Genomic DNA, 19,460 nt, shown 5'->3' with positions numbered 1-19,460 from the left:
AAGCCGTAATTACAAAGCTTGCTTTTCCTTCTGGCATGACATACAGCTGGAGAGAGAGGGTCAACAGCTTCCAGCTGCGGCGGAGGCTCAGAACAAAGCAGTGCCTTGCTCTGTGCTGGTTGTGCAGAGCTGCTCAAACTGGTGCTTCCAGCCCTAGAAACGAGGAACGAGAACTGCTCACCCAGAAAAGTTAGCAAAGGGTCCCTTCTGGGACGTGCTCGTTATCTTATTTCCTGCTGGGATATTGCAACCTTAATTGCAAACAGTGGAGAAAGTTAGCAAATAGGCTGCGTGGAAGTCATCAGTTAAGTGTGGCACTGGGCCCTGACACAGACGTTCTTTCAGGCTGTGCACAATAACATTTGGATTCCTCTGTGGTTTGCTGAAACCCTACAGCCAAGTGGTAGGAATGAAACAGGGATACTGACCCAGGAGAAAAGCAGCTCGTATTGAGGGCAGAAGAGGAGCTGCTGGGGAACAGCCCTTGGCAGGGATGAGCCCAGCCCAGTAAACCTGGTGGTGATGGCTGGAGGAATTTTAGAGCCTGGCTGTCACCAGTGGGCTGTTCTGTGGCTTGAGGGGGGTCACTGTGGTTGTACTTTGCTTCTGTAAAGGTGTAATTTGGGGGAGGTGGAAGCTCTTGCTGTGTCTGTGAGGGCTGAGCAGGGCAGAAGTGCTCAGCTGGCAAAAGCACTGAGAAAGCACGAAGCTGTATTGGATGGCAGGTTTTTCCATACCAAAAGGAAACCCAAAAATTACAGATGGAGCCTCAGCTGGGTTCCCAGGGAGCTCTATGAGTATTGGGGGTGCATTGACAATTTGGCATGAAATCCCAGAGGCTTAGCCTGGGTGCTCACATACCGACCTCTTTTGCTTCTCACTCAGCCAGATGGTTTTGCCAGGAGGTACAAAATGAAACCAGGGGCTTACCTTGCTGTTTGCAGGACAGGGAGACACGATGAGAACAGGGAGAGTTGGGAGCAGGAGAGCAGCTGTTCAGGAGATAGTGAGTGGTTGGAGGGACTGCTGGATAAATACTGAGCCCCTCAAAATACACTGAGACCTGCGTGGTATTCCTTAGAAAGCACTGTGTGATTTTTAATTCGGTTTTTGTAGCATTAGTAAGGTATTGCTTGGTTTTAAAAGCCTCTCTTAACATTCCAGTAATGTTTTAGGTTATGCAGTACTCCGATGCAGGCATTAATCAGTGCTCCTGAACAGGCTGCAGAGACTTACTGCTTAATTAGAACATATGCAAACCTATTTGTCACAGCTGACAGAGCCACGTAGACCAGGCTGAGCACTATGGTTGTGCAGCCCATGTGCCCGGGTGGGCACCACTGGGGCTGGTGGTGATGCTGGTGGTGATGCTGGTGGTGATGCTGGGGCTGTTCAGTCCAGGAGAGGTGCAGCATTAGCTGAAATGGCTCAGTGACATCCCGATGTGAATTCATTAAGACCACAGCTGGACAGTCTGTTCCCCTCTGCTCCGCTGCGGCTGGTGGTAGGGCTGTTTGGGGGAGTTGTTGTTTACCTTTTCTGTTTAATTACAGCCTCGCTGCCCCCCTGATATTTTTTCTCCCGACAGAGCTAGGCTCTGGGGAAATTAAAGAGCAATTAGGATGTTTGCTCACTCTGTTAAAGCACAACAGATACTTGAAGGTAAGTTGGTGCATTTGTGCGACGGGGAGCGGTGCTGCAGCAGGGCTGAGCCTTTGTGTACCCAAGGCAAGACTAAACACAAACACAGGGCACAGCTTGTACTGTGTGCTGTGCGTTTGCAAAGCAGTGATAAGTGAGAGAGCAGGGCATGCTGCACTGCTGGCAGTTTGTTCAAGGCGGGGAGGAGGCAATAAGGGCTGCCCTGGGCTTGTGCAGTGTGGCTGGGACAAGTGGGCTGAGCGCCAGGAGCTGAGACTGGGGGGAGATGTAAGAGAAAGGCTGAGGGGTTCAGTGCTGATAGATGGCAGCGTGCTGCTGGGGAGGATGGAGGCTGTTGGGAACCTCCTGGCCGGTGGGTCCGCAGCATTCCTTTCCCTTTAGACTCAAAGCCTGGAACTGAGGGAGAGGGATATGAAGCGTGGCTTTTTTCTGTGTCCCTGCAGCGTGGGGTGGCGTGGCATGGCCATGGCAGGAGATAGGAAGAGGGTGAGCTGCTGGCAGCTTGTGGGATGGGTGCAAGCTGAGCTGCAGGGCGATGTGCGGCTGCAGGGCCTCATGGTGAGGTGAGCTGAGAGCACCACAACAAAATGATTGTTACAGGCCATTCATGTTTGTGCTTCTCTGTTTGCTTGCAAGCAAAAACACGGGCTAATTTGCAAGGCTGCCTTTTGTAAGCGGGCCTTTTGATCAATGCCCGCCTGTGTTAATGTTTCAGTAGGCTATTGATTTCTGCAGCAGCTTTTGTTCCCTGAATTGATGTGCGCCGGGGTTCGGCAGCGCACGCTCTGCATGTTTGATTAAAGTTCATTTGACTTCTCTTGCAGCCAAGCTGGGAGCTGTTTTCCTCCCGTCGATAGAACCGAGGCTTTCCCGACGGTTCCCTTTGTGCTGAGCTGCTGCCACCCGTGCAGCCCCAGCGCGCTGCTTCTAATCCTTCCAGGCTGCTTTAATCCCCCAGGTAGACAATACAGCATTGGATAGCCAGGCAGCTAATAAGATCTGGCGTGGAATTTTTGCAGCGCAGTGTGTGTGCGTGCAGCATTGGCATCTTCTGTTTGTGCTTCCCCTGTGCCTTCAGCTGCTGTCTGTGGGGAAGTTGAGTCACTCGCTGATAAAGGGATTGCAGTGGTGGCACAGTTCATTGTTGAATAAACTTTGCTTTCAGCTTTATCTGCTCGGTTGTGAGTGCAGTTCTGAGAGGTTCTCAGGGAAAAGAAAAGTGCTGTGATCACAAGAATGGTGTTTTTCATAACCACGCACCATTTCTTCATTCCTTAAACGAGCTTTTTTTATGATGGAGTGCAGGCGTGAGTTGTTAAACTTCCCCTGGGACCCGATGGGTTCGCCGTGTGTAAATAGAGCTCAAATAGGTTCCCGTTTCCTCTTTTATGATGGGAGGAAAACAGATTGGATTCCACCCTGCCATTGCCATATGTCAGAGGACACGTCAATTCACCGACATCCAGACGGACGATTTACTGACTTGTTCCTTGGTGCTGGCACCTGAGGTTTGCTCTCAATGAATTTATAGGCATCGTTTGTAAGAGGCTTTGTGTGCAGATCAGCATTGCCCACGCTTCTCTGCAGAGCCCCGTGTGCCTCCTGGTGCCAATGGTGCCCCAGCCCAGCAAGCAGCACCGGGCAGACATGGAGCGTGCTGCTCAGGAGCTGGAATGGCACTGCCAACGCAGCAGGGCTCTGTGTTCCTCCAGAAACACATCTCAGCTGCCTCTGCCAGTAACCAGAGTCGTGGTTGTGCTCTTTTCCTGGCGTTTCTATTTTTGAATGAGGCACGGATAAAACCCTTCAAGTGTCTCAGATGTCAGCGGTTAATGTCTAGAACAACATCCTCCTTTTGTCTTACAAGTGTTTCGGCGGTGCAGATGTTAGTTACAGCTGTAATTGCTTGTTTGAGGCCCTTGGGAGAGGTTGGATTAAGGGTGTGTCTTTATTAGCCTCAGATTGAGTGATGTGCCCCACTGGGGTTATGGGCTCTGGTTGCACACAGTGCAGTTCAGCCTCTCTGTGGGCAGCCCAGGTGCGTTGGTGCTGATGCCAGTTTCCAAGGGGTTGCTCAGAGTTCCTCCGTTTCCTCTTGCAGCTTGAAAGGAGCAGCACCTTCTCCCTTGGAGGCAGACAAGTTGCCAGGAAATGATGGGCTTTCAAAGTAAGAGAAAGGAGATTAAAGCCACACGCTGTGCAGCTGCAGAGCAGGGGCTCCTGGGGGCTCTGCAGTGCCAGGCTGGAGACTTCAGCCCTCTGTTCCCGTGAAGGTGGAGGGCAGCAGAAGGCCTTTGGCTGCTTCTGTGCCTCCCTCCCCCCCCCAAAAGCAAACGGCAGTTTTTCTGTGCTATCTAAAGGATTCTTTTCTCTGGCTGAAACGCATCGTGAAGCTTCATGTAAAAACATGTGTGCACATATATAGAGCAAGAGGGAGGAGAAAAGCTGACAAGTCAGAATTGCTTGCCCCTCTAACAAATTCCTTCTGTATTTGCAGGGAGAACTAATCACCTTCTATTACTATTGGAAGAAAACCCCTGAAGCAGCAAGTTCTCGAGCCCACCGTAGGCATCGAAGGCAGGCTGTGTTTCGGAGAATTAAAACTCGAACTGCTTCCACTCCAGTCAACACTCCCTCCAGGCCCCCCTCCAGCGAATTCCGTAAGTGGAAGCTGAAAGCAACGCATTTATCTTTGTTTAGGTACATGGAGAGACAGTAACATAGTGGTGCTGTACCTTCGAGTGAATATGGCAAGGAAATGGAGTTCAGGCAGCTGCCCTCTGCTGTTCTTGTACCATTATGCTGGAATGTGGTAGGCATCTTTGATCAGCAGTGCTGTGTGTAGTTGTTAAAAGCATCGTGTTAGGATGGAAACATTGCCCTGGTGCTGAATTGTCTTGGTTTCGTGTGGCACTTTCTCCAGGCTTATTACTGTAATGGGAATGAGAAAATGCAAAAGGAGAGAAGAGAAGTCCTTTCATCTTTACACAGTGACCATTCCATCTGCTTTATCACAATGTGGTGCTGCAGGCAGTGCTCCTGTGTCTTCATTTATCATAGAAGTGCTTTGGCCTTGATTGAAGCAGAAGAGTCTAAAGAAAGAATAATTGCCCGAACCAGCGAGATGTGCTGTGTTGTAAGAGGTTATGGTTAGTAATGTGGTTGTGCATTTATGTAAACGTTTCTGTCAAAGGCTGATGGCATCCGTGGACTAAACACAGCACGTTTTGTGTGCCTTTTAAAGAAAAGGCACTGTGTGGAAGGCAGAATTTTACACAGCGTTATTAATATGGGGGTAGTAGAGAGTATGTTAAGTAGGGAAGGACTGAGAATTGTGGGGAGAGTATTAGTGAGATAGCAAGGACTGCTAGCTGCTCCGTGCTGAGATTGATAGGATTTGTGGCCATTCCTTTGTGCACAAGAAGTGCAGATCTTGGCTGTACAGCTCAGTCCAAGACAGCTCATCTGAGTTGATGTGGCTGGAAGGGTGGGTATGGATCTGACTGCAAGATGAGAGTAAAAATCAGCTTACTCAAAGAAACAAAGTTGTAGCCTGATGTTAGCTGTGCAGTTGAGGTTTAAACACTCATGAGAATTAAGGCAGAAGTGGTGGTGGTGCCAGCAGCTACTGTTGTTAAACAGGACCCTGCGTTGATTAGAAGAGCAATGAGTTGATGGCAGGTGCCAGTGGCAAGTGCTGTAACGCTCTGTAACCTGCATGTATGACAAAACAGCCTCCCAGAACCTTGAGAAATTCAGTGGTCTCGCATCAAAGGTTTCTTTCTAATTAAAGATGTGAAGAAAAGATGCCACACATCAGAGTGATACCCTCAACAGAGTTTTCTGCTTGTGACAATTTACAGATCCATTACATTGTCAGTTCATAATTAGTAGTTAGAAAAGTGCAGTGCTCTCAACGAGGAAGGATTTGGTCGAGAGTTGTTTTAGAAGACAAGGAAGGGTAAAGTTTGTGGTGTCTGCAGATTTTCTGTGGTTTAAGTGGTGCTTTTTAGCTCTCAGCATCATGGTTAGATAATGTGTTACTGCTTGCAGCAAAGGAAAGTGGCTGGGGCCATGTTCTCTGCTTCTTTGAAATGGGACATTCTTAAGATGTAATGTTGCTACAGGTTGCAACTCAAGGAGCCTCGCAGTAAGGACTGGAAAGCTAATAGGATCCTCTTCTAAATTTGACCAGGTTCTAGACACAACGCTCCTTTCTCTCCTAAATTGTTCTGTAGGAACACTGCCTCTCTTGCTAGCACAGTGGTGAACAACAGCTTAATTGGACAGGTATCATCTACCAAACCAAAAGTTCCGTGAATTGGATAATTGGATCACTTTGTACATTCCTGGAATGCTTTTTTTTTTTCATCTGTAGATTCACCAGGGCAGGTCTTGTTTAGTTTGCGGAATCTGATACGATGGGCAGCCAAGGCAGGGTGGTTGTAGGAAGTCACAGAATTTAAGCAAGAACCTCACTGCTGATGGTTATTGCAGCCAGGTAAGCAGAAACAGAAATTCCTGCTGAATTTTTGTTTTTTCTTTTCCTCTTCTCCTCTTTTTCTTTGCTTATTCAGTGGACTTGAGCTCGGCCAGTGAAGATGACTTCGACAGTGAGGACAGTGAACAGGAGCTGAAGGGCTACGCCTGCCGTCACTGCTTCACAACCAGTATGTGCCTGATTCTTGCTGTGCTTCCCTCCCTCTGCTGCTGCCTTTTCTACACAGGTTCATCCAAGCATGTGCTTGTGTGTGTGCAACTGTTCAGAAAACGTGGGGTTGAATCAGCTAAAACATGCAGCACTCAGAGCAGAGTTGGTAATGACTTATGGCTGCAAATTACTATTGCTGAGACAGTGGGGTGTCCTGGGAGGTAACCATCCATGCAGTAAAATCTACAAATCTAAACAAAGTTCTTGATGTAATGCATTTGTGCTCAACAAATCAGCATTGAGCAGCGACTGTCCCATGCAAAACTTCTTCATAGGGCACCAACATGGAGGCTGCCTTGCATTTGGGTGCATGCGTGGCGTGGTGGGAGCCCCATGGTAAGGGAAGGAAATGAGAAGTGCACGGTTCACTTCTCTTTTAAGAAACCACAGCTTTGGAAAATAATAGCTGCCTCTCACTTCCCAGGTAGAGCAGATGAGACTTCTTCCTCTGTTATTTTCAGAGCTCAAGTTGCTTAAGTAAACAAATATTTTTTAAATTGAACGTTGAAGAAGCTGTGCACTGAAAGGCAGATTAAGCTTGGAACAGGGCAAAGTTTGTGGAGATTTCACAATTAGCTGCAAGTAGAAAAGCAGATACTTCCGTAGTTCTGTGGATTTCCTGGTGGGTTGGGGTTTTTTTTTTTGCTTTGTTTTTGTAATAATGCAATACCCTTATGCTGACCATCTAGCAGATTGCATATTTCTAAGCTGTTCCTTTTTCTGCCCCAAGCCTCCAAGGACTGGCACCACGGCGGTCGAGAAAACATCCTACTGTGCACAGATTGTCGTATTCACTTCAAAAAGTACGGAGAGCTGCCACCCATTGAGAAGCCCGTAGACCCTCCACCCTTTATGTTTAAGCCTGTCAAAGAGGAAGATGATGGACTTAGTGGAAAGCATAGCATGAGGACAAGGAGGAGTCGAGGCTCGGTAGGCTTCACACTGTTGGTTCTTCCACATTTCTGCTTGTTCTGTAGAAGGGAGGTGTTGCCTTAGATGGTCCTCGATTGTTTTGCATGCCCACAGACATATATATGTACATACACATATATAATTTTTTTAATGGAACTGTAGGTCTCCACCCACCTCACCCCCTGTGTGTGTATGCACACTTAAAAACATTTTTTTCCTTTTTTTTTTTAGAGAAAATTCAGTATGTAGACAGTAGCAGCTTAGGGAGCATCACTCATTTCTAGCAGACAGTACTTCAGGTACACCACACTCAGTGTTTTGGTGTGGGCACAGTAAGTATTTGCCTCACTTTTAAGCTGAGATGAACTTTCAAGGAAGAATTATAAAAAAAAAAAAAAAAAAGAATGAAGTATTCTTATTTATTCCTTCTTTCGAGCTCTTAGCAGGAATGCTCTGTCCATGCCCTTTTTGTAAGGCAGGAAAAAATCAGTTGAACAAATGCTGACTCGGATAAACTTTTATGTCTGTTACACAAATAGATGTCTACACTACGTAGTGGTCGTAAAAAGCAGCCAGCCAGCCCTGATGGTAGAGCCTCACCCATTAATGAAGACATCCGTTCCAGCGGCCGCAACTCTCCCAGTGCTGCCAGCACCTCCAGTAATGACAGCAAAGCAGATTCAGTGAAGAAGTCCACCAAGGTAAAATCTCCCCATCTTTCTTTTGTGTCAGAACTGGGCACCTGAGGCCTCTTCCATCAGCTTGATAAGATGCAGATTCGAGGGGGCCGGGGGATCTCTCAGTGACACAGAAATCCCTACTTGTGTAGCTGTGCAAAACATTTAATAATGCATCTCACTGATGCTTTATTCCCGTGCATATAGATGTGATAAAAGCCATTAAAGTATCCCCACATAACCTTACTGCTCTTGTGATAAATTAATCCTTCATTTTCAGATGCAAATGCAAGCGTTAGGCTTATGGAAGTAATACCTATCAGAAATGCTACATCCAAGACAAGTAGACAGTTTTGGTTTCTTAAGCAGTACTTAATCTTTATTTATAAAGGAATATGAATGCGCAGTAATTGAGACTACTTCTGTTACTGTTTTGCTGTATGCAGTTTGCTTGATGTTCAGAGCTAGCTGACACTTTAGTCTGTTTCACTAAGTGCTTTTCCAAGAGAGCACTGACAAAACAAAGGCAGATGAACAAGGAAGCTTGCATTAAGCACTGTAAATTGAAAAGCAGCGAGTTAAAGATAAGTATTTATTATTTCAGGCTCTTAGCAGGAGTGCTCCATCCATGCCCTTTCTGTAAGACGGGAAAAAATAAGAAGTTGAGCAAATGCTGACTTGGCTTGGTGTTAAATTCTGGAGATCCCAACTTCTGATAAGTTCTCCTGCTCCATAGGAACCCTTCTCGTTAATTTGTGTTCAACGTGATAGCGGGGACTTGTGTTTCATTTACTTCTGTGTTTACATCACTGGTAACTGTTCTCTTCTGCTTCATTTGTGGCAGAAAATAAAAGAAGAGGTTTCTTCTCCTCTGAAGAATTCCAAGAGGCAGCGGGAGAAGGCAGCGTCGGACACAGAGGAGCCCGAAAGGTCCAGTGCCAAAAAATCCAAAACTCAAGTGAGTCCCACAGAGAAATACTTTCATTTTTGGAAACAATTTGAGTGTGGGAGGGAGTGCAAATCCACTAACAAACCCAAAACACAAAACCAATTTAGGCCACAGCAAATTTTAACTTAATCTGTGGCTAGAAAGCAACCCATATTATAATGTGTTCCGTCTGTTGGAAAGCAGTGGAACAACATAGGGTAAGTTCAGGAGTCCGTTTGTTTGTTTTATACTTAAGCAATATAGGAGGAACATACTTAGTTTATTTCCCCACACACACACGCCTCAGTTCTTTTTTTTTTTTAATTGAAATTTGGCTTTACCTTTTCTTTGACAAGTTAGAACAACACTGGAGTTGTTGAAATCTAATGGTATCTGGGCTGAGCTTTCTCTTCTCCGGGCTGGGACACCCCAGCTCTCCTTGCATCTGCTCCAGCCCTGCACTCGCCTCAGGGCCCTTCATTGGGTTCTCCCCATGTGTCCATCTCTGGTTCTGGGGGGCCTGGAACTGGGTGTGCTGTAGTGGCACCACCTGTGCTGCTTTGTCCCATGAGATTTGGAGAGTGTTACTGACACTCCAGCACATGTGCATGGTGATTCTCTGTGGCACGCTGCATGCAGTTCCTCACACTCACTGGTTGCTCTCCCCTTCTCCTGCAGGAGATCAGCAGGCCGAACTCTCCCTCGGAGGGTGAGGGTGAAGGTGAGAGCTCTGACAGCCGCAGCGTCAATGACGAAGGGAGCAGCGACCCCAAGGACATCGACCAGGATAACCGGAGCACGTCACCCAGCATCCCCAGCCCTCAAGACAATGAGAGCGACTCAGATTCATCCGCTCAGCAGCAAGTGCTGCAGGCGCAGCCCCAAGTGCTGCAGGCATCCAGCAGCTCCGGCCAGGCTCCTCCTCCCATGCCCCCTATCCCAGCTCAGCTGCCAGCACCGCTGCCTGCGGCCACGAGTGCTTCTGCAGCTCCACCGCAGGTTTCACCACCAGCATCCCAGGCCCCCAGCCAGCCCCAGGCCCCCGCGCCACCTCCTTCTCATTCCCACATCCAGCAAGCCCCCGCTTTGCACCCGCAGAGACTGCCATCGCCTCACCCGCCCCTGCAGCCTCTGAATGCATCGCAGAGCCAGCCCGCCCCAGCCTCGTCGCAGCCCCACTCGCAGCCTCCGCTGCACGCTCAGCCCCAGCCTGCCCCGCACAGCCTGCAGGCGCAGCCCCTGCTGCCTCATCCCGTACCCCCCCAGCCGTTCTCGCTCCCCACGCAGTCTCCTCAGTCTCAGGTTCCCCTTCAGACACAAGCGCCGTCTCACTCCCACTCTGCACTGCAGGTGTCTCAGCCCTCCCTGCCAGCCGCAGCCCCGCTGCAGCAGGCCCAGCCTCCGCGGGAGCAGCCGCTGCCCCCCGCCCCCATGGCCATGCCTCACATCAAGCCTCCCCCCACCACCCCCATCCCGCAGCTTCCCACCCCTCCATCCCACAAGCACCCTCCTCATCTCTCCGGCCCTTCTCCGTTCTCGATGAACTCCAACCTGCCTCCGCCACCAGCTCTAAAACCCCTGAGCTCCCTCTCCACTCACCACCCTCCATCTGCGCACCCTCCTCCCCTGCAGCTGATGCCTCAGAGCCAGCCGCTGCAGTCCTCGCAAGCCCAGCCTCCCGTCCTGACCCAGAGTCAGAGCCTTCCCCCATCCGCCGCTCACCCCCCATCCGGACTCCACCAGGTATCCTCGCAGCCCCCCTTTTCTCAGCATCCCTTTGTCCCCGGAGCCCCACCGTCCATCACCTCTCCTTCGTGCCCCTCCACTTCCACGCCGCCTGCAGTGCCCGGCATCCCGCTTCAGACCTCCATCTCCACGTCAGCAGCTTCTAGTGGGAGCGTGCCGGTGGTGACGTCCTGCACGCTGCCACCTGTCCAGATCAAAGAGGAGGTTCCCGATGAGGCTGAGGAACCAGAAAGCCCTCCGCCTCCACCACGGAGTCCATCGCCAGAACCAACTGTGGTGGATACACCGAGTCATGCCAGCCAGTCCGCCAGGTATGGAGGTTGGCAGCACGTGCACTTCTTCAGCAGGACCCAAAAGCTTGCATCTCACAGTGGAATTGCTTTCCTTTTTGTCAAGATCTTGTTAAGGGCTTCCCTCTGCTGATGTACAGACCCTGCATTGAGCAGTGACTCTGTTCCCTTTCACCCTTCCCAAAGATAGCTAAGGGAAATCAGTGAATCTTCCTGCCTCCCATGCCTGGTTCTTGGAGGAATGCTTGCTGAGCTGAAGTGAGAATGTTGCATGGTAGAGTTCTCCTTTCTCTCATAATTGTTGTCCTTATGTTGGCGGATCAGTTTTTATTGAAGTCAACTGAAACGTTGGCTCCTTACACTGTAAAAGAAGGCTTCTGAATGCGTGTGAGAAATCAGCTTCAGTGAGATGTGAATGTGTCCTACACATGCGTCTTGTCAGCTCTTGTTTTAATCAGGGCTTTGCTGTTTTTCTCTGTAAAGGTGCTTCTTCAGGCAGGGTATTAGAGGTTGTACTTGTGAGAGGAGTATTGTACTTTGCTTGTCTGTTTTGTCTCCTGGCACAATTATTTCCTTTCATTCCCTTTCAGGGAAGCAGGTAGTGCTGTTGCAAGTGTACGGTGATAACTTTTCCTCCTTGACATACAGCTCTTAAACTTCGGACTTCTACCTTCCCAGAGCTGACCTCTTTCTGTTTTGTTTCCCTCAGGTTTTATAAGCACCTGGACCGTGGCTACAATTCGTGCTCGAGAGCAGATTTGTACTTCATGCCTCTGGCAGGATCCAAACTGGCCAAGAAGAGAGAAGAGGCCATTGAAAAGGCCAAAAGGGAAGCGGAGCAGAAAGCCAGAGAAGAGAGGGAGAGAGAGAAGGAAAAAGAGAAGGAAAGAGAGAGAGAACGTGAGCGTGAGAGAGAAGCAGAAAGAGCTGCGGTAGGTTTATTTGTAGCTAAAAGCTGCTTAGGAGGGTTGACATGGATAGTGACTGCAAAGTGCACGTCCCCACAGGTGCCTAAATACACGTGTAACCAGGTATCTGTGAATATGGGAGCTGTGTGTTAAGTGAATGCCAACCCGCTCTGGGCATTCCCAGCCTGCCTGTCACTTTCTTCTCTAAAGGAAGTGGAGAGTTTCTATTCCCGGCCTATAATTGTATGTGGGAAGCCAGTGCAGCTGGGGATAACTGGGCCAAGTGTTTACATTACTTGCAGTAGAAGCTCAGATATGAAAAACACTCTGTAGGTGTAGATACAATGAATTATCCTCTGTAACTTCCACTACCTTTGCAGTGCAGGCACAAAATCATTGCTGAAAAAGGGATACGAAGGTTTTAAATCCGAAGGCACCTTGATTAAAGACAAACAACTTGTTTATTTTTTATGATGGGAATTCCCAAGCTCCGGTCTCACTGTAGAAAATGAGCACAGTTAATTCTTTGTTTTTTGTTCTGGTACTCCGTTGGAAAGGAACGATGACCTTTGGGCCCACAGGGCAGGGAGGTTGCTAGTGCGTTACTTAAAGCACAAGGAGGGAAATGCATGCCAGTGCTGGTAAGCCAAAGGACTTGAACTTAAACATCTCTTCCCCGCTTTGTGCAGCAGAAAGTATCCAGCTCCTCCCACGAAGGCCGCCTCGGAGAGTCGCAGCTCAGTGGGCCAGCACACATGAGACCTTCCTTTGAACCCCCACCGACGACCATCGCTGCCGTCCCTCCTTACATTGGCCCAGACACACCTGCTCTACGAACGCTGAGCGAGTACGCCCGTCCTCACGTCATGTCTCCAACAAACCGTAACCATCCCTTCTTCGTCCCCCTGAACCCCACCGACCCCCTCCTGGCCTACCACATGCCCGGCCTCTACAACGTGGATCCCACCATCCGGGAACGAGAGCTGCGGGAGAGGGAGATCCGGGAGCGAGAAATCCGGGAGAGGGAGCTGAGAGAGAGGATGAAACCTGGCTTCGAGGTGAAGCCCCCGGAGCTCGATGCGCTGCACCCGGCCACCAACCCCATGGAGCATTTTGCCAGGCACGGTGCACTGACTATTCCCCCAACGGCAGGACCTCACCCGTTTGCTTCCTTCCACCCGGGTTTGAACCCGCTCGAAAGAGAGAGACTCGCACTGGCAGGCCCGCAGTTACGGCCTGAAATGAGCTACCCTGACAGACTGGCAGCTGAGAGAATACACGCGGAGCGGATGGCATCGCTGACAAACGACCCATTGGCACGGCTCCAGATGTTCAACGTCACGCCTCACCATCACCAACATTCGCACATACATTCGCATTTACACCTACATCAGCAGGATCCCCTCCATCAAGGTGAGCCCGGCAGCTGGCTGAGCAGTTTGCTTGGATCCTCTGCCCGAAAACCTGGAGTTAGGAGTCCTTTGTTTTCCTGTATATAACTGTGGCTTTTGGGCAGTATAAGATTGCGATACCTGAAATGCAAACCATTATTTTTTAATGAAAGGGTGCAGGGCAGTAATAAAGAAAATGCTAGTAGCAGTACAGTGATCATAGAATCGTAGAATTGTAGAGTGGGCTGGGTTGAAAAAGGCCACAGTGATCATCCATTTCCAACCCCCTGCTGTGTGCAGGTCGCCAGCCACCAGCCCAGGCTGCCCAGAGCCACATCCAGCCTGGCTTGAATGCCTGCAGGGATGGGGCATCCTCAGCCTCCTTGGGCAACCTGTTCCAGTGATACCGTTTAGACTCTGCACTGTCACTGTGAGACGTATTTAAGAGCTTTTAAGAAAGCAGCAAGGAGAACTTGATCTCTTCAGCCGTTTGTCGTGCCAACCGCATGGCTTTAGTTGAGCTGAAGTTCCCTGTCACGACTCTCCTAAGAAATATCTAAATTGATGGGTTGGCATCTTTCTAGTTACAGTGTATTCTTACATATGGAAAAGTTTTTCCCAAGGTATTCAGTAGTGTCAGGATGAATTGGTGCCTTGTTCATTTCTAAAGTAAGCTACACAGTTGCTCCTCTGAGGTATCGTGAGTCTGGCACTAAGCAGAATTTTTCTGGTAGTAGATCACAGAGAACATTGCAAGCAGGGCACCAGGTGCAGGAGCAGCCAAGAAAGGAAAACGAGAGAAGTCCAAGTACTGACAGTGCAGCTCCTGGTGCTTCTGGGAACAAATGTACTGTTTGTGCAAGCAAATATAGCATGCTTTGCCTTGGAGCATATGCATTAAACACGGCTTCCTTCCCTTCTTTCTGAGTAGGGGAAGAATTTGAATGCTGTTGCAGAAGCCAATTTGTGTAGCAAGAAATCAGCAGTGTCTTGTGAGATTAAGCGGTGAGAGTGTTTCAGGTAGGAGATGATAGCACTGAGGGTCAGCATTTCTAAAGCTGTGAACATTGCTTGAGAATGCACAAATTATGGGCTGGCTCAGTTTCAGGCAGGTTTTTGATAGCCCCTTGATAGCAGAAGAGATTTGTCATAGATGGTGTCTGTGCTGTTGTCAGGTAAGTCGTTCAGCCTCTGTGCAGGTAAGTCTGGATACTGTCCTGTTATTTGTTCTGGAGCAGTGCAGTGGAAGGTGGAGCAAGTGGCTGAGAAGAAGGGACTGAAGAGCAGGTTTATTGTGTTCAGAGACAGGCAGCTTAAGGTGTTTGCTGAATAACAGTGCACTCTGAGCTGGGGGAAAGGTAATTATATAAGCAATTTAAGTATGTATCTGTGTATACATACAGGGGAGAGAAATTGCAATACCAAATAAAGGTAAGAGCAGACATTTTTTTTTAAGTTCTCGGGATTGAACAGATTTCACTTTTCTCAGTTCACCTGCACTAGTCTGAGCAGGGCTGGTCAGCAAGCAAGCTGTGCTGCAGTGCACATGGGGATGATGGAAGGAAAGCTTGGGTGGTTTTGTTACTTTATTTTTTGTCACTTGGTGGATTTCTTGTTCTTGTAGAAATTGAAAGCCTCGGGTTGTTGCTTTAACAATTAAGACTGTTTGGCAAGCAGATGTCACTTCAAACACTTCAAGATAGAAAAGTGGGTTTCAAATTGGATGGAGCTAAGCTCCCGGTAATTACACGCCAATTAGGCCAAATGCCGATCCAGCTCAAGTGGTAACAGGGCTTTTGATCTCCCAGCAGTGAGTGATGCTTCCCCAAGCAGTTGATTGCTTTCTTTCTTTCCTTCTTCTAAAGGTTCAGCAGGACCTGTTCACCCGCTGGTGGATCCGTTAGCAGCTGGACCCCATTTGGCACGTTTCCCCTACCCACCTGGGACCATCCCCAACCCATTGCTAGGACAGCCACCTCATGAGCATGAAATGCTCCGACATCCAGTCTTTGGTGAGAGCATTTTATGGTCCTTGTTGGAGGCTGCCCTTTGATCTGAGCTGTCAGCTTTTCTTCTGGCTGGGAGCGTTGTTTCCTGGGAGGTGTGGCAGTGGGGTTGAGCTGTAACTTCAGTTACAACTGAAGTCGGTTTTTATTTGCCTTGTTTTGTTTGCTGTCTCCGTTTTAGGGGAGGTTAAAAAAGAAAAAAAAAAAAGGAAAAAAAAAAAAAAGGCTTTGTGAGGCAGCTCTCTGCAGACCTCACAGCAAAAGAGTGTACAAGTGCACAACTCTGTGTTGTAGGTACCCCTTACCCTCGGGATCTGCCTGGTGCCATTCCACCTCCGATGTCCGCAGCCCACCAGCTGCAGGCCATGCATGCACAGTCAGCAGAGCTGCAGAGACTGGCAATGGAGCAGCAGTGGTTGCACGGGCATCCTCACATGCATGGTGGTCATCTACCAAGTCAGGAAGATTATTACAGGTGAGAGGTGCCCCGGGGGCTTGTGGAGACTTAAGGGTTCCTTCATCTTTCTCTGCGTTCCATCTGATTTTTCTTGTGAACGAATGCCTTTCTTCTCGTGTGCTGAGATATTGGCCTGATGCACTTAGAAAGGTTGGTGAAGCTGCCCTTAAAGCTAATTAGGGCCCTTAGACCTAATTAGGGCATTGATGATAGGGCAGGTTGAAAGCTGGGCCCGCACTGCTGGCACGAGGCTTGAGTGAATTGAGTCATGCATTGCAGGGCTTTGTAGCGTGATTCTTGTTACGATTGCTGCTGCATTGCTTTGTCTTCCTTGAGAGCAGTGGAGGAGGAAGGTGGGTGAGAGCTTTATGAACAAGAAGCGATAAGGAGTTCCATAAATCAGTGAATCTTAAGAAATGACTAAAGGGAAAAGGAGATTGGGTGTGTGTGAGTAATGTAAACCCTGAATTAACATTTGAGAGTGCCCACTACTCCCCACAGTGCTGTAGAGTGTTGGTAGTGGAGTGGTTCTCTTCTCAGCCTGCCTTGTCTCACAGCACCTTATTTCCTCTTGGGCAATGACTACTGAATGGTATGTCAGCTAAGAAGAGGAAGCCTTCAGCACCTAGCAAAGGTCATTCCACGTGTCTGCAGGTAGCAAGGCTGTGTAGGAAGCAGCATGTTAAATACCTGCCTCGCACTGCTTCGCTCTGATGTTTCTGTACTTGCTCCTGCTATCCAAAATCACCCGCTGGCCTTATGCCACGAGGGCAGCCGCTCTGCCTGGAGCTGAGTGACATTTCACTTGCAACTGCAGATCAAGCTGGAGCTTGATGAGCTGGCACGAGTGATCTCACACACTTGTAAGGAGCGAAAGGTCATCGCTTCCTCCCACAGCAGCCACTGTTATCGCTGCTGTTACAGCGCTCCTCATTTAGTGCTGAGAGCTCAGAAGCCCATCCTGCAGCCTCTGTTCCCTTCAGGGCGCCCAGGTGAGGTTGGCAGGAAGGCATGCTGTCACTGAAGTGTCATGACACCTCCTTGGTTTGTTAAAATGAGTTTTCTTTCTCTTTCAGTCGGCTGAAGAAAGAAGGCGACAAACAGTTGTAATAAATTATTTATTTGTAATGCTGGCTATGGAAACCCCAGTCCTTGGGAAGGAGTGGAACATTTTTACATACAATAAGAGCTACAAAAGGAAAAGAATATCTTATAAAGATTTCTTTATATATTTAAAACAGAAACAACCGCCCAACAAGTAGAGACTTATCAGCATAGCGTTCATTTGTAGAGAAGATTTCTCAAGACTGGTGTGGGTCTCCCTGCATGACAACGTATTCAGAAGCCTATTGAAAATACAGGACTGTGTGGAATATTCAGAGAACTTCCTGCAACCTTGGTTTTTTTTTTTTTTCTTCCTAGTTTGTTTTGAGTAGGTGCTAGGATTGGGTTCACAACACAAGTCACTGTGCGTGAAGAGACACTCAGTGCATCCATAGCTACTTCAAAAAAAAAAAAAAAACAAGGATTGCAAGTAGGTGACATAACAAGCTCTGAATCCAAGTGCTATAATAATAAAAAAAAATTACTTTTATTTTAATACATTGTAGGGAATCTTCATAATTTTCAAGAGAGCTCAGTTCTGCAGCATGGCTTTTTAAGTCTGTAAATAACTTTTTTGGGTAGAGGGGAGAAACGAAACAAAACGAAACTCCAGAAACGTTTATGTTGATTTTCAGTAACATCACACGTTGTGAATTCCTACCTGGTATTGACAGAATACAGAGTTGATTTTTTAATAAAAAAAAATATATATAGTTATCCCTTTAATTAAAGGGAACAATGGGTATCAATAATTTCAAATGGGTAAAAGCTTGAAATTTGGCTTGTTATCAACAATAAGCATTAAAGGGAGATGCAGGGATAATGTTGCAAATGACTGTTCTTGGTTTTTTGTTTCTTCTGTTAGTGTTACATCTCTGTTTCTGCAGCTGATTTCTGTTGAGTTGGGTTTCTCAGCAGTGCAGGTGTCCCTTGGAGCTCACTTACCCTACTTCAGGGGTTCGTCTTCAGCATGGCCATCGTACACCTCTTTCCCTTTACCCTTTGGAACTTAAATCTAACTGCGTTGGTTTTAGGCTATCCCTCATAGGATAACTAAGAGTTCAAAGAAATAACACGTTCTAAAATCTCTATTTTAAAATGCTCCATGGCTCAAAGTAGTACAGCCAGAACTTCATACCGTGCATATTTTTGGAGGTTTGCTCTCCCTGGCCTCTTGTGTTTGATGCATTCTTAAGAAAGGAGGAGTGGACAACTCAGTGTTTTTAAGCTGTTTTGCAAAGAGCAGTCTGCATTTCGTTTGAATTCTGTTTTTATAAGCAAAAACTTTTTAACTGCCACAAACGTTCTGTATCTCAGGAACTTACTGCTTTGGGCTTCAGATAATAATACATGGACAGTAATATTTACTGCCTCCAACACAACAGGTCCGTGCAGAACTCCTGTTGGCTGGTTCCCATGTGGGTGGGAAGAGGAGAGGGGCACGCAGGAGGCCAGGGAGCATTATTTTAGAGACAGCTCTGCTTGCTGCCTAGGCAGAGAGGTTTTATGTGTTCTTACTGTTCCATATGTTTGGTTGGTTTGGTTTTTCGGTTGTTCTCTTTATTTTTTTTTGCCAGGGCAGAGGGTGGTGCAGCCAATGGACATCTGAATCTGCTGGCCATCTGCTTCCCATTTCCTCTCTCAACTCACGAGCACTCTCTCTCTGCTGTTGTAGACTGTTATAAATGTGATGGTTGTGTCATAGGACTGTACTGAGCCACGTGTGCTGAAGTTGTGGTTAATGACACGTTGTGATGGAAGGCATGCACAGTGCTTTATCCACCGCTCAGACCAACGTCAGCATCAGTGCCCAAAGGTGTTCTGTAACACCAGTGACAAATTCAAACCTTGCATCAGGGTTTTCTGGGCCCACGTACAGCAAGAATAGAAGGGAGGGAGAGGAGGGTGATTTCAGTTGCCGACCTCTTGTGTCCTCTGTTGCAGATTTCGCAATGCTAAGGAACTGCAGTAGCATGTAATCAGTTCCATGCCCTGTGCACGAGCTCTGAAGGTGTTAGCAGGAGCAGCCAGTGTTGGCATGTGGAGGCTGTGAGGTCAGTGTGGCACCCAGCATGGTGGGCTTCCTTTGGGCACTGCTGTGCTGGCATCCGAAAGGGAATTACTCCTTTCTTCTGAGCAGCGTTTTTACCTTTTGCTTTTAGCTTTTTTTAGATGAACACCAATATTTTGTTGGTTTTTTTGTTCACGTCATTCAGCAAAAAAGCACTGAAACTTCCATTTTAGACCTGTGATTAACTACAGCTTTACTCTGCAGTGGCGTTTGAAGCCATCCTGGTGTTGGATGCCCTGTTCAAACAACCCAGACCTGGTTTTCTTTCAGAAATCTCTCTTTTGTTTTTCCTCAGTTTTGAAAGTTTTAAGTTTTCAATTTTGCTTTCGTGTTTTTGAGAAGTCTCTCTTGTTCTGTGTCGTCATGGTTGAGCTTGTTTCACTGCACCGTTACAGCAGAGTGTACATTCTGACTGCTACATTTATATATATCTTGAAGCTTAATGTATATATGAGTAGTTTGCCATGGGATAACACAGTGTAAACAGAGTAGAAACCCAGAAATCGTGACTTCTGTGTTCTCTCCATTTGAGTATTTTGTAATTTTTTTGAAATATTTGTGGACATAAATAAAACCAAGCTACACTACAGCAGCCAG

At 47.8% G+C, this 19,460-nt stretch overlaps 1 protein-coding gene across 7 annotated transcripts in view; it reads left to right on the top strand.

Annotated features, from left to right (window-relative positions):
* RERE (arginine-glutamic acid dipeptide repeats) overlaps positions 1 to 19,455 on the top strand; it is a 168,185-nt gene extending 148,730 nt beyond the window's left edge. For 6 of the 7 annotated variants that reach the window (XM_085242307.1, XM_085242305.1, XM_085242302.1 and 3 more), the window contains 11 exons: positions 4,160 to 4,322; positions 6,240 to 6,332; positions 7,104 to 7,303; positions 7,825 to 7,986; positions 8,807 to 8,920; positions 9,569 to 10,947; positions 11,636 to 11,858; positions 12,524 to 13,247; positions 15,091 to 15,237; positions 15,526 to 15,706; positions 16,765 to 19,455. In XM_085242307.1, the coding sequence (XP_085098433.1) occupies positions 4,160 to 4,322; positions 6,240 to 6,332; positions 7,104 to 7,303; positions 7,825 to 7,986; positions 8,807 to 8,920; positions 9,569 to 10,947; positions 11,636 to 11,858; positions 12,524 to 13,247; positions 15,091 to 15,237; positions 15,526 to 15,706; positions 16,765 to 16,798 (3,420 nt within the window). In that variant the 3' untranslated portion in view covers positions 16,799 to 19,455. The remainder of the gene's footprint in view (positions 1 to 4,159; positions 4,323 to 6,239; positions 6,333 to 7,103; positions 7,304 to 7,824; positions 7,987 to 8,806; positions 8,921 to 9,568; positions 10,948 to 11,635; positions 11,859 to 12,523; positions 13,248 to 15,090; positions 15,238 to 15,525; positions 15,707 to 16,764) is intronic. The other variant, XM_085242304.1, reaches the window with a different exon arrangement.
* Positions 19,456 to 19,460: the final 5 nt, after the last annotated feature.

The sequence above is a fragment of the Meleagris gallopavo genome, chromosome 23, assembly GCF_905368555.1.
Source record: "Meleagris gallopavo chromosome 23, MGAL_WU_HG_1.1, whole genome shotgun sequence".
In the NCBI taxonomy this organism is placed as follows: domain Eukaryota; kingdom Metazoa; phylum Chordata; class Aves; order Galliformes; family Phasianidae; genus Meleagris; species Meleagris gallopavo.
The sequence above is the reverse complement of the archived record's forward strand: the minus strand, read 5'-3'. Positions and strand labels throughout refer to the sequence as shown.